This window comes from Danio rerio, chromosome 12, assembly GCF_052040795.2.
Source record: "Danio rerio strain M-AB ecotype USA chromosome 12, GRCz13ab, whole genome shotgun sequence".
Lineage (NCBI taxonomy): Eukaryota > Metazoa > Chordata > Actinopteri > Cypriniformes > Danionidae > Danio > Danio rerio.
Genome location: NC_141032.1, coordinates 4,770,001 through 4,784,030, shown reverse-complemented (window position 1 = coordinate 4,784,030; position 14,030 = coordinate 4,770,001). Strand labels below are relative to the sequence as shown.

The 14,030-nt window shown below is 36.1% G+C and overlaps 2 protein-coding genes across 2 annotated transcripts in view; both read left to right on the top strand.

Annotated features, from left to right (window-relative positions):
• Positions 1–14,030, top strand: part of tlcd3bb (TLC domain containing 3Bb) — a 538,378-nt gene that overhangs the window by 4,256 nt on the left and 520,092 nt on the right. The window lies entirely within an intron of this gene.
• Positions 11,369–14,030, top strand: part of zgc:92313 — a 12,182-nt gene continuing 9,520 nt past the window's right edge. The window contains 4 exon segments of the mRNA NM_001002596.1: positions 11,369–11,527; positions 11,644–11,667; positions 11,953–12,038; positions 13,173–13,252. Of these exon segments, the coding sequence (NP_001002596.1) occupies positions 11,479–11,527; positions 11,644–11,667; positions 11,953–12,038; positions 13,173–13,252 (239 nt within the window). The 5' untranslated portion in view covers positions 11,369–11,478.

Genomic DNA, 14,030 nt, shown 5'->3' with positions numbered 1-14,030 from the left:
CAACATTCTTCAAAAATTTGTTCGACATGAACAGATTTGGATAAAAACTGAGGATGAGTAGAACAGTACCTTTAAAACCAGTAAGGACTTTCTCAGATTTTTTTTTTTCTGCAGATCTTAAATCAGTCACCAAAACCACCAAAACATGAGGTGAATGTGCACTAGTTACACCCATAACGGAAAACAGGATGTTTCAAACCGTTTCAACACTCGCAATATGCCCTGTCTTTCAAGAGTTTACACAGTACAAACAATGGTTACAAAAAATTTATTTTTCTAAAAGGTCAAATGAGTTACATTTATGCTTACAATCAATCATTTGACAGATGCATTCATTTAAAGTGAGCTACAAATGAAACTAGACGTACTTAAAGCATCAAAAGAACAACAAAAAGTTTAAATAATATGCTAAATCAGAGCAAGCTCAATTTAGCAAACAATGTAAATTTCTATATTTCATATCTAGAGAGAGGGATTTTAAAGTTAGAAGTTCAGAAATAGAGCTAGATCTTAGATCAAAGTGAGTTTTTAATAGACATACAGTTGAAGTCAGAATTATTAGCCCCCCTCAATTATTAGCGCCCATGTTTATTTTTTCCCCAATTTCTGTTTAAGGGAGGGAAGATTGTTTCAACACATTTATAAGCATAATAGTTTTAAAAACCTATTTCTAATAACTGATTTATTTTATCTTTGTCATGATGACAGTAAATAATATTAGACTAGATATTCTTCAAGACACTTCTATACAGCTTAAAGTGACATTTAAAGGCTTAGGTTAATAAGGTGAACTATTGGGCAAGTTATTGTAATTTTTTTCTGTCGACTATCGGGGAAAAAATAGCTTAAAGGGGCTAATAATTTTGTCCCAAAATAGTTTTAAAAAAAATTTAAAACTGCTTTTATTCTAGCTGAAATAAAACATATAAGACTTTCTCCAGAAGAAAAAAATATTATCAGACATACTATGAATATTTCCTTGCCCTGTTAAACATCATTTGGGAAATATTTTAAAAAGAGAAAAAAAAAATCAAAAGGGAGCTAATAATTTTGACTTCATCTGTATATAAAAATAATTCTCTAAATAATGTCTATTTCTGTGTTTAAGTCTGTTTTAAAGTTCCATATCTATTTTTTTCTCAATTTTATTACTCAGATACACTTAAAAAAATGATTAGTTACTTAAAGCAAGAAAACCAACTGCCTTTAAAACAAGTTGACTTCACAAAGATAATGTAAGTACCCCCGTAACTGTAACACTGAACCGTTACATCGACTTAATTTGTATAATTATGCTAATTGTACTCACTTTTTAAAGTCAACTAATCTCTTTTTATAATGTTAGACTATTTTAGCGCGTTTCTGTTTTCAAATAATTACTGTAATTATTACAATATTACAGATTTGGTGCATCATTAAGTTTATAAAATGTACAAATATAGCCTGTATTGAATTTAGAAGACACGCTGGAGTTTTATTTAAGTTGCTGTGTGTCCTTTTGCTAGATACAGAAAAGCTGGAGGGAAAAAAACAAATATAATAAAGGCGATTAGTTTAATAAAGTACAACTTGCATTATTATTTAAAAAATTCAACTTAACTACTTAAGTACTGCTAAGATTAATAGTTGCTTTTAGTTAAAATCGGTTCTGAGAGTGTTTGAGAAAGGTCATCATCTTGCCATCTGTGGATGTAGATCAATGACACCAGAGGAAACATTAGAATAATATTGATTAAAATAGGACTGTGTGAAGAGGAAGCATGTGGTGGAGGAAGACTCACAGGGAGCAGGAAACTTGCAACTGTGTTTAAAAAAAAACACGATGCGAGACACAGGACTGACTTTACTTTGAAGTTCAGGGCAGCAGCGTGTTTAACAAAATGATGATGCAAGTCACGCAGTGCTGTTGAAACACTTGTCACAGGATAGATTTCAACACGATGCTCAAGGTATGTCAGACTCCTACCATGTGGTGAAGGGACAGTCAGACATGCCACATTCAGTCACTTTGGCTGAATCCGAAATTGCCCCACATACCCTTGAATAGTGTACTACATACCATGTGGTAAAGGGACCGTCAGTCATGCCACACTCAAAGTCACTTTAACTTAGGCTGTATCCAAAATTGCTCCATATACTCTTATGAATAACTCTTAAATAGTGTACGATTTGAGGGAGCAGCCATTTGTAGTGGTGTCTGAAGTGCACTCGGTCTATCCCACAATGCACTGCAATAATGAGTGTAAAACCAATGTCTGAAATATACTACCTATATCAGGGTTCCCCAATTAGTTTTCACTAAGGCCGCATGAAGGGCGGCACAGTGGTTCAATGGGTAGCACTGTCCCTTCACAGAAAAAAGATAACTGGTTGGAGCCCTGGCTGAATCAATTGGCATTTCTGTGTGGAGTTTGCATGTTCTCCCTGTGTTCGCATGGGCTTCGGATTTCCTCCACAGCCCAAAGACATGTGCTGTAGGAATTCATTCTTAGTCCCTTTATTAATCCGGGGTCACCACAGCGCAATGAACCGCCAACTTATCCAGCAAGTTTTTACGCAGCGGATGCCCTTCCAGCCGCAACCCATCTCTGGGAAACATCCACACACATTCACACACACACACTCATACACTACGGACAATTTAGCCAGCCCAATTCACCTGTACCGCATGTCTTTGGACTGTGGGGAAAACCGGAGCACCCGGAGGAAACCCACGCGAAGGCAGGGAGAACATGCAAACTCCACACAGAAACACCAACTGCGCCGAGGTTCGAACCAGTGACCCAGCGACCTTCTTGCTGTGAGGCGAACTGCGCCACTGCCTCGCCCGTGCTGTAGGAATTGGGTAAGCTAAATTGTCTGTAGTATATGTGTGTAATCTACTGTATGTCCTGGTCATTTTTATACATGACAGAAATCAGAATACTTTGTTTCATTGCTAATAAGGAGCTTACTAAGTGTTAAATTGCTATTACAGGGACTGACCAAGAAGATACAAGAAAAATCCCTCATGATTCCCCAACACACAAACAAAACAGCATCTGTTTAGTGAACCTTACCCACTCGTTTTCATTCACGCCATTCAAGTGGACTATATTAGTGGACTAATGTAGGGAATGGTGAATGAGGGTATAGGGGACAATATTGGCTGCAGCCCCAGCCATTCTGTTGATTGCTGCCATGTGATTGGCTGATATATTGGCACCTAATATGGTGCCAAGTGTTTATCCATTGGAGAATCACCAAAAAAAGTATCAAAACACGGTGAGGGGGTTTATCTAGTCCCAATACTAGCTAAAACAAAGGGAAATAACATTTTAAAACTGCTATACTAATATAGATTAGTCAACATATCATTCTTCCTCTTTCATTTTGTATGTTTGGATGTCATTTCTTGCCACTTCTGTACTGGTAAAGCATGAAAAATGACTCATAAAACTTAATAACACAACACTTCACAGGCAATCATATCTGTGAGCTTCAGAATATTCATTCCTGCTTGTTTGAAAGCGCCTGCAAACCATCAATGTTTCTCTCCCATCTTTCCCCCAACCCCCATCCGAACAGAGTGCATCTGAAAGCACTATTAGTGGTGCATAACTATCGCTAATGCCTTCAGAGAGAAAGATAGACTGGGAGAAAGAAAGAGGAAGATGATAATGGCCAGACAATCACTCCTGCTTCACTAAAACTATTAGTGTTACTCATCAAGTGGCTTTGCTTTATACTGAATGTGTTCAAGTTAAATGTGAAACTTTGTAAAACGGATATACAGAGAAATTGAAGAATTCACATGACGGGTTTTATGCAATCCAAATGTTACTTATGGAAGTGAAACCAAATACATTTGCATATGTGTGTAGTGTAATGCTTATGGACTAAGATTGTTATTATTATTCTCATTCATTCATTTTCTTTTCAGCTTGGTCTCTTTATTATTCCAGGGCCGCCACTGCAGAATGAACCAGCTAGCTCTATCAAGCCTCTTCAACTGCTCCAGAATGCAGCAGCACGAGTGGTCTTCAATGAACTTAAACGAGCACATGTCACTCCGCTGCTCATCCATTTGCACTGGCTGCCAGTTGCTGCTCGCATCAAATTCAAAGCTCTGATGTTTGCCTACAAAGTGATTTCTGGCCTTGCTCCTTCTTATCTGCTCTCGCTTCTGCAGATCTATGTGCCCTCCAGAAACTTGCGTTCTGTGAATGAACGTCGCCTCGTGGTTCCATCCCAAAGGGGGAAGAAATCACTTTCGCGAACGCTCACGCTCAATCTGCCCAGTTGGTGGAATGAACTCCCTAACTGCATCAGAACAGCAGAGTCACTCGCTACTTTCAAGAAACAACTAAAAACTCAACTATTTAGTCTCCACTACACTTCCTAATCTGCAAATTGCCTCTCTGAATATCACACTAACTGTACCAAAAAAAAAAAAAAAACTAATACTACTAATACTTCCCTTCTTAGACTTTACAGACCTGAAACTTGCCTATAGCACTTATTCATTGTTGCTCTTGGTTGTGTAAATTGCTTCCTTGTCCTCATTTGTAAGTCGCTTTGGATAAAGGCGTCTGCTAAATGACTAAATGTAAATGTAAATGTAACCACCAACTTATCCAGCATATGTTTTACGTAGTGGATGCCCCTCCAGCTGCAACCAATCATTGGGAAACCCCCATAGACACTCATTCACACACATACACTACGGATAATTTAGCTTACCCAGTTCACCTATAGTGCATGTCTTTGGACTTATGAGGGAAACCGGAGGAAACACAGGAAGAACATGTAAACTCCACACAGAAAAGCCAACTGACCCAGCCGGGTTCGAACCAGCAACTTTCTTGCTGTAAGGGGATAGTGCTACACACTGCGCCACTGTGTTGCCTAATCTAATTAATTTTATTAAACTATTAGAATGACCATATTTTATCCATAACCTACTGAAAAGCAAGATAGTAGTTAATATAACATTGTTAACATGTTAATAATAACATTAAAAACAACATGAAAATTAAACCCTTCAGCCTTTCAATTTTTTGTCACCACTGGGCTGATTACGTAATATTAAAGACAGAGCAATAGCATCAGATGCAGCAGATTGATTTCCTGGCTTCAGGTTAAACTTTCTGATACGTTTAAGGCACTCACATTCTTTAAAAATAAATACAGGCCACAACTGAACATGGAGGATCTCTGAGTGGCATTCTCCAAAATTAAACGATGAATAGACTTGGGCCTATTGGTGTGTGTGCACCATTGTGTGTAAGGTTTACATATTTATAACCATGTCAGAGAATGGGGGTCGCGAGTCACTGGCATTGTTATTTTGGGGGTCACGAGCTGAAAAGTTTGAGAATTCCTGCAGTATGGTCTGCATTGACCCTCAACCCCTCCCTTAACCCTCAAACATTGTAATTTCATGTTCAAGGTTAGAAAATGCTGTGCTAAAGCAAATTCAAGTCCAATTAATGATGGTGAAAATAAAAGAACTGCTCAATATCTGTGTTATATTTAAAAATAAACATATCATTATCAAAGTGGGTAGCACGTTCACCTCACGGCAAGAAGGTCGCTGATTCGAGCCTCGGCTGGGTCAGTTGGCATTTCTGTGTGGAGTTTGCATGATCTCCCTGTGTGCTCCGGTTTCCCCCACAGTCCAAAGACATGTGATATAGCTGAATTGGGTATGCTAAAATTGACCGTAGTGTGTGTGGATGTTTCCCAGTGATGGGTTGCGGCTGGAAGGGCATCAGCTGCATAATACATATGCTGGATAAGTTGGTGGTTCATTCCGCTGTGGCGACCTTAGATTAATAAAGGGACTAAGCCGAAATGAAAATGAATGACTGCATAAATAATCAACAAAAATATAATTAATAACAAACGGTCAAGTGTTTGTATTTGTTTGTATTACTTCAGTAGCTACTACACGCATTCAAACCAATCTAAAAAAACATATTCCAGACAATGTTTTCGCTGAGATGGTCAGTCAATATGAGAAAACTCATTAATTGTTTTGTATATTGCATTAAAAACTTTTGAGTCTCAATTATTTAGTGACGTCATCAACAGTCAGAATCTCTATACTGACCTTATTTGGAACAGAATTTTAATGAGCTCATCTCTGCTCATTGCCTGCTCTCTCTCTCTCTCTCTCTCTCTCTCTCTCTCTCTCTCTCTCTCTCAATTAAATTAAATTAAATTAAATTAAATTAAATTAAATTAAATTAAATTAAATTAAATTAAATTAAATTAAATTAAATTAAATAATTGCTTTATTGGCATGACAATTGTTACAAATGTATTGCCAAGGCAGTTATAAAGTTTACATAAAAAGTAACATACACATAAAAAAAACAGTACACACAGTAAATAGTAGTCTCTCTCTCTCTTTCTCTCTCTCTTTCTCCACACACACAGACACACAGCATGATGTACTCTGAAATACACACATACAAAATTTTTAAAAAGTCAAAAAAAAAAATAGCTTAACAAGTTGAGTTAGATGCCTTGTTAAAAAAAACTGAAGATGTTTATTTTAGCTAGCTATCTTTAATTCTCCAGAGAAACCTATTTTCTCCTTACAGATGATGTGCTAAATCCTACTTGACAAAAATGAAACCTGACAAAAGTATTTCATGTTGTATTTTTAGGCTTTAATATACAGAAAAAACAGTCCAATCTAAAAATATCAACGTTTGCATCAACAAATGACGTTTAATAAAAAGAGCTGAGTGATATGACACAATGCATAAACGAGCATTAAACCCTTTAGAAGTCTACAATTAAGCAGACCTTACAGTCTGAAGGTGATAAGTTTATGAAAAGAAAAGGCATTTAAACTGAATACAGGAAATGAAGGTGCAGACTTTGACCATATTAGAAAACATATTATTAGACATGACATCAGACATCGTGGTGTATATATAGGCTATATCACAGTGAATATGTCATTCTCAAAATAGCATTTCTCACTCTCTTTCTGCTTATGTAGTTCTCACGCTAAATTTACAACACTGACATAGTGAAAATTCACCTAATAGATTTAAACCATAATCAGCGTTTTGACCCACTTAATGTAGTAGAAAAAGTAAAGCCATTGAAAAAATCATTATGATGAGCATTGATCTTCAATTAAAGTAAGTTAATCATTTAATTGTTATTTATAATTGAAGAAATGGGGTGAAAGTCTAAAACTGTTTGAATTTTCACTTCTGAAAGTTCAAACGCTGAAGAGTAAATCCATCGATGCGCAGCTCCACAAGTCCCAAACCAAGCTAGTGACGACAGTGGCGAGGAACAAACTTCACCAATTGACGAAAGTGAAGGAAAAAAACCTCAGGAGAAACCAGTAGTGTAATCATACTGTACAAAAGGCATGTTTTTTATTTAGTATTGTCCGGAGTAACATATTTAACATGAAATTTGTTTACCTAAAGTTCACAAAACAAAAAATTAAAATAACCCCCTGATGTACTCTGAAATACACACATACAAAAATAATCAAAATTTGTCAAAAAATAGCTTAGTAAATTGAGTTCGATGCCTTGTTAAATAAAACTGAAGATGTTTATTTTAGCTAGCTATCTTTAATCCACCCGAGAAACCTATTTGTCTCCTTAGTTGTGTTACGGATGATGTGCTAAATTCTACCTGACAAAAAGTATTTCAAGTTGTTTTTTAAAGCTTTAATACACAGAAAAAACAGTCCAGAATTAATATCAACGTTTGCATAAACAAATGACGTTTAATAAAAAGAGCTGAGTGATATGACACAATGCATAAACGAGCACTAAACCCTTCAGAAGTCTACAATTAAGCAGACCTTACAGTCTGAAGGTGATAAGTTTATGAAAAGAAAAGGCATTTAAACTCAATACAGGAAATGAAGGTGCAGACTTTGTCCATATTAGAAAACATATTATTAGACATGACATCAGACATCGTGGTGTATATATAGGCTATATCACAGTAAATATGTCATTCTCAAAATAGCATTTCTCACAGACTCACACTCTTTCTGATCATGTAGTTCTCACGCCAAATTTACAACACTGACATAATGAAAATTCCCCTAATAGATTTAAACCATAATCAGCGTTTTGACCCACTAAATATAGTACTAAGTATTAATATTGAACTGAGTAGTTCGATTCAATTCATCTTTATTTCTATAGCGCTTTTACAATGTAGATTGTGTCAAAGCAGCTTATTATTTTAACATCAGATTATAGTAAATTAAATTTGCGTAAATACAGTTTTCAGACTTGAAGTTTAGTTTAGTTCAGTGTGGTTTAATTTTCACTTCAGAAAGTCCAAACACTGAAGAGCAAATCCATCGATACGCAACTCTGCAAGTCCCAAACTAAGCAAGCCAGAGACGTCAGCAGTGAACAAACTTCACCAACTGACGATAGTGAAGGAAAAAACTCCTGTAGAAACCAGTAGTGTAATCACACTGTATAACATGCATGTTTTTTATTTAGTATTGTCCAGAGTAACATATTTAACATAAAATTTGTTTACCTAGAATTCACAAAACAAAATTTAAAATAACCCCCTGAAACAATGTGTAAACCCTTGGTTTTTTATACTGCATCTATGACTGTATTGTTGTTGTTGTTTTGTTTTTTGTGATGGTTGTTCATGAATTCTGGACAGTTAAAGTGCCTTGCGCTTCAGAAAAAAATCTGAATCTCCATGTCCTGCAAATATCTTGTAAATATTTGGTTCTCTGTTCACGTGAACGTGAAGGGTGAGAAGGATAAATCATTTTTGGGTGATCTATCCCTTTAAAATAGTTTTAAACGCAGTGTTTTGTGGTTTTAAATAATAAAAGTGTAAAACCTCATAGCGCCCTCTTGTGGCACATAACAAATCTTACATTCATCTTTGTATATCGAGATGCAGCATATAAAGCATTAATTAGATACCTTTATCCAAACAAAATGATAAAATCCAATAAAAATGGCTTGCAAATTGCCAACAATATTCGTGATATACAGTCTAAAGTTTATTATAAACAGATTAAAGAGCATGTATGTAAGTGTGTTTGGGGTGGCTTGGTTATACAAAAAATGGTTGAAATACAAACATTTTGTTTACAGAAAAACGTAATAAGTGGACTATTCTTCATGCAATCCAGAAATGTTAGACCTGTACAAACTCTTCAGACATCAATTTACATTTCCTTCAGCCTGTTTTTATTAAGTTTTATTTTTTTAAAAACCTAAATACTTTTAGAATACAATTTTTGTACTGGCCGTCACGGTGGTGCAGTGGGCAACACGATCGCCTCACAGCAAGAAGGTCACTGGTTCGAGCCCTAGCTGGGTTATTTGGCATTTCTGTATAGAGTTTGCATGCTCTCATAGTGTTTGTCTGGGTTTCCCCCACAAGTCCAAACACATGTGCTACAGGAGAATTCATTCATTTTATTCATTTTCTTGTCGGCTTGGTCCCTTAATTAATCCGGCTTCGCCACAGCGGAATGAACCGCCAACTTATCCAGCACGTTTTTACGCAGCGGATACCCTTCCAGCCGCAACCCATCTCTGGGAAACATCCACACATACGTTCACACACACACTCATACACTACGGACAATTTAACCTCCCCAATTCACCTGTACCGCATGTCTTTGGACTGAAACCGAAGCACACGGAGGAAACTTACACGAACACAGGAAGAACATGCAAACTCCACACAGAAATGCCAACTGAGCCGAGGATCGACCCAGCGACCTTTTTGCTGTGAGGCGACAGCACTACCTACTTGGTATAGGTGAATTGAATGGGCTAAATTCGCTGTAGTGTATGTGTGTGAATGAGTGTGTTTGGGTGTGTCCCAGTACTGGGTTGCGGCTGGAAGGGCATCCTCTGCGTAAAACATGAGCTGGATAGGTTGGCGGTTCATTCTGCTGCGGAGACCCCAGATTAATAAAGGGACTAATTCAAAAAGAAAATGAATGGATGAATTTTTGTATTACTGTACACTTTGCTATCAGCATTTTTTTTTGGCCACCATAATATTTAATCAAAGTATGTTATTTGTATATAGACCAGGGGTGCTCAAACTCAATCCTAGAGGGTCTGTCCTGCAAAGTTTAGTTCCAACCCCAATTAGACACACCTGGGCTGGCTAATCAAGCTCTTCCTAGCCTTTCTAGAAACATCCATGCAGGTGTGTTTAGGCAAGTTGGTGTTAAAATCTGCAGGACACAAGCCCTCCAGGACTGAGTTTGGGCACCCCTGATATTATGTCACTATGGGAAATACCAAACAGCTTAGAATCTTAATGATAATCAACCTATGCTCTTTGGAAATTCTTTCATTAAAAAAAAAGTTTCATAAAAACAGAAACTAACATTCTGGCATTACAGTGGTGCAGTGGGTAGCACAATTGCCTTACAGCAAGAAGATTGCTGGTTCTCGGCTGGGTCAGTTGGCATTTCTGTGTGGAGTTTGCATGTTCTCCCCAAGTGTGCATGAGTTTCCTCTGGATGCTCCGGTTTCCGCCAAAGTTCAAGCACAAGCACTATAGGTCCGAAGTGTATGAATGTGAATGAGTGTTCCCCAGTGATGGGTTGCAGCTGGAAGGACATTTGCTGCGTAAAAAATATGCTGGATAAGTGGGCTGTTCATTCCACTGTGGCGAGTGTCGAGCCCTGATTAATAAAAGGACTAAGACAAAATGAACATTCTAGCAGGTTACATTTATTTTTGCAGCAGCAATCTACGCAGGCATAACATTAGGCCTATGTGAGATAGACAATATCATGTTTGAATACATACACTGACTATAGTGTAAATTAATATTGTAAATATTATGCCCAGCAGAGAATTTCAAAGTCTTGATCAATAAATAGATGTCACATTTATTGGTTTATGCTGATAAGATCTTTGACATGTGAGCCTGTTCTACCTGTTTCATGCACGCAGAAGGGCCCTACATCCCACGCGTCAGTATTAAATGACGTTTACCACACTTGTAACTGAAGTAGCCTAATTAGTGACAGGTTTATGGGAAACCATTAAAATAATGATTTATTAACAAGCCCACCACAAAACAAAACTAAATAATTGAAATGTCAGCGTGTTGTGGAGATTATATAAATTATTTACTTATCCCTTCAGTCTCTAGTCTACGAATAAACCTCGTCTTTCCACATTCTTCAGCAACAAAACAGAGAAACCAGAAGTTTTTGTGCAGGCGGGGTCTGCACTCACGGTGGGCGGAGACAACGCTCCTGATTGGTCATAGAGGACAGGTACGCAGATCATCTGAACAAAATGATCTCGGTTAAGCGTTTTTTTTCCAAGGCGAAACTTCCGACATTTTTTAGTCACTCTTCATTTGGCTTTGTCGAATGAGGAAGTTTAGAGTTTCGACATAGTTTAGTGTTTTGAAGGTTTGCCTTCAACGTTGTTAAATTAATCTTTTAAAAACATTCTGGAAGAAAGACATCTTGGTAGAATGGGGCGGCTCACCTCATGTAGTTGGATTGTCCTCGTCGTATTGAATGGTAAGTACGTGGCTTTAGCTAGTTTTTCCTCTGAAAGAATCTAAAACTAGTTGTGTACTACTTACTAATCCATTAAGATAAAATGAACTTGCTTTGCTTTGTTTTTCGCCGTTTAGGCTTATGGGTGGGCGAGGCTCAAGGTAAGAAACTGATTATGTCCACCTTCGTAGCATTGTGTCTGTATTTATGTTTGTCAAAGGTAAAAATACCAGCTTAAATCATATGGTATTGTAAATGCTGCAATATATGTGGTCTGTAAGGTTAATATGTTACTTAAAATAACGTACTTTGGTGTATAGTTAAGCATTAAAGCGTGTGTTTGTGAAATAGATTTGGTTTGATATATTAAAGGTGTTTTAGGACCTGAGTGTGTTTGAATTGAGAGTAAAGCAAACCAGTCACTAGAATCACTGTTTTTGTCTCAGAATGTGGTCGACCACCGATGATAAACAGGATTGTTGGAGGTTCGTCAGCAGCTGAGGGTGCTTGGCCGTGGCAGGTGGATATTCAGGTAAGAATGGCAGCCATTATGAAACTGAAATTGTGAAAATCTGAGGCAGGGTTCAGTTACAAAGAGCAAACATTCCAGTAGCCCAGACAGCAGAGACAAAAACAAGATCATGAGTTCAGTTCAAAAGCAATACATTTAATATCAAATCATTAGTTTTTCACTCTCGTTTTACAATCAACAAAAAAATAAAGGCAGAATTCTTAGTGCGCTTAATTATCACATAATGCGAAAAACATCTTATCTACTGCAGGTTATAATTTACACAAATATTTAAAAAGCGAATTGCTTTATTGAAAAAGTTGAGGTTAAGTTTGTTTTATATTTGTTCATTTTACGCTCTCCATATTGTTTATCACTCTACTTTGAATATTGGGTCTGAAATCACGTGCAAGTATGACTTTAAAACAACATTAGCACTATTTAAATGACTATGAACAGTGTTGTACTTTGAAAGCCATTGGCTACTAAAATGATTTTACTATATAGATTTAGCAAAGAATACTGTTATGAAATTGTATCATTAAGGAGAAAGTCTGAATGTGTGAACGTAAAACCAACTTTACCTTTAATATAGAAAAATATATCTGTCATGTGTGAATACAAAATAAATGTACATATTTAATACCGTAAAGAGGGTTCACCCAAAAAGGAACATTTACTCACCCTCAAGTGGTTTCAAACCATTGAGTTTCTTGGCTCTGATGAACACAAAAGAAGACGTTTTGAAGAATGATGAAAACTTGCAACCACTTCCATAGTAGGAAAAACAAATGCTATAGAAGTCAACGTTACAGGTTTCCAGCATTCTTCTAAATGTCGTCATTTGTCTTTAAAAGAAAACTGAAACTCGCAAACGTTTCAAGCTATTTCTGTGGTGGACTATCCCTTTTATTTTAAACAGTTTCTTTTTCCTTTTAAAATTATAGTCTTGATTCCATTTGCTCGTTTTGTATTTTCATTCTTTTGACATTTATGTTTGCCTCTAAAATATAATGTAAATAAATGTAAATTTGATACTTGACTGCATTCGTATATCAGGCCAACCCATTGTTCATAAATTATTCATATCATAAGTTCTGAATTTTTAGTCAGATCTTGTCTCTTACCATCTAACTGATCTCTGTGTACACGCAGGGTGAGAAATCAAAACATGTTTGTGGAGGAACCATCATCTCAGAGAACTGGGTCTTGTCTGCTGCACATTGCTTTCCCAAGTAAGTTTGGATATAACATTTTATACAACCTTGTTTGGTTATCTTTTTTTTGTAAGCTTGGGTCAAAGACAAAAAAGGGTTTACGAGCATCAGTATAGGTGACATACTGCTTTTCCTACAGAAATTGTATAAAAATACTGATCTTTGTATTTTCATTCATAATAAAAAATAAGTATTATCAATTAAAATGTAAATGTTTATTTTGTCATTTAGTCATTTTTTGTGAAGTGTCATTAGATATAACAATTTATAACAATATATAACAATAAAAAAATTTAATCAGAAAACAAATCGGGCAAATTTAGAACAAGAATCATTTGATGGCATAACTGTCCCTATTTTTGACTTCACATTTGAATGAATGTATGCATATTATATATAGCTTAGCTTGTCAAGATCAGCTCAGGTTTACAGTTTTTTTTATATATAGGAAAAGCATCCCCCATAGTTGTGATGTTGGTATCAAAAAAATTGATTACAAAAAAAATGAAACCATTAATTGCATTACTTGTAATTCTGAAGTATTTATATTTCACTCCTGTCATTCAAACCAGAAGATTTTAAGCATTTGCATGTAATTTTTTTTTATACATATAATTGAAAATATTATTCAGTTTAGTGCAGCTTTCTGAGAATTGCACTTTTTGAATTCATTATTTTAATTTCTCTGTCATCCTTAAGTTACAAACTGAAAAAAACTGAATATGTACACAAAATGAGGAAAAACAAAATAAGGGTTCCCATTGGTCTTGGAAATTAATAATCATTGATTTTTAAA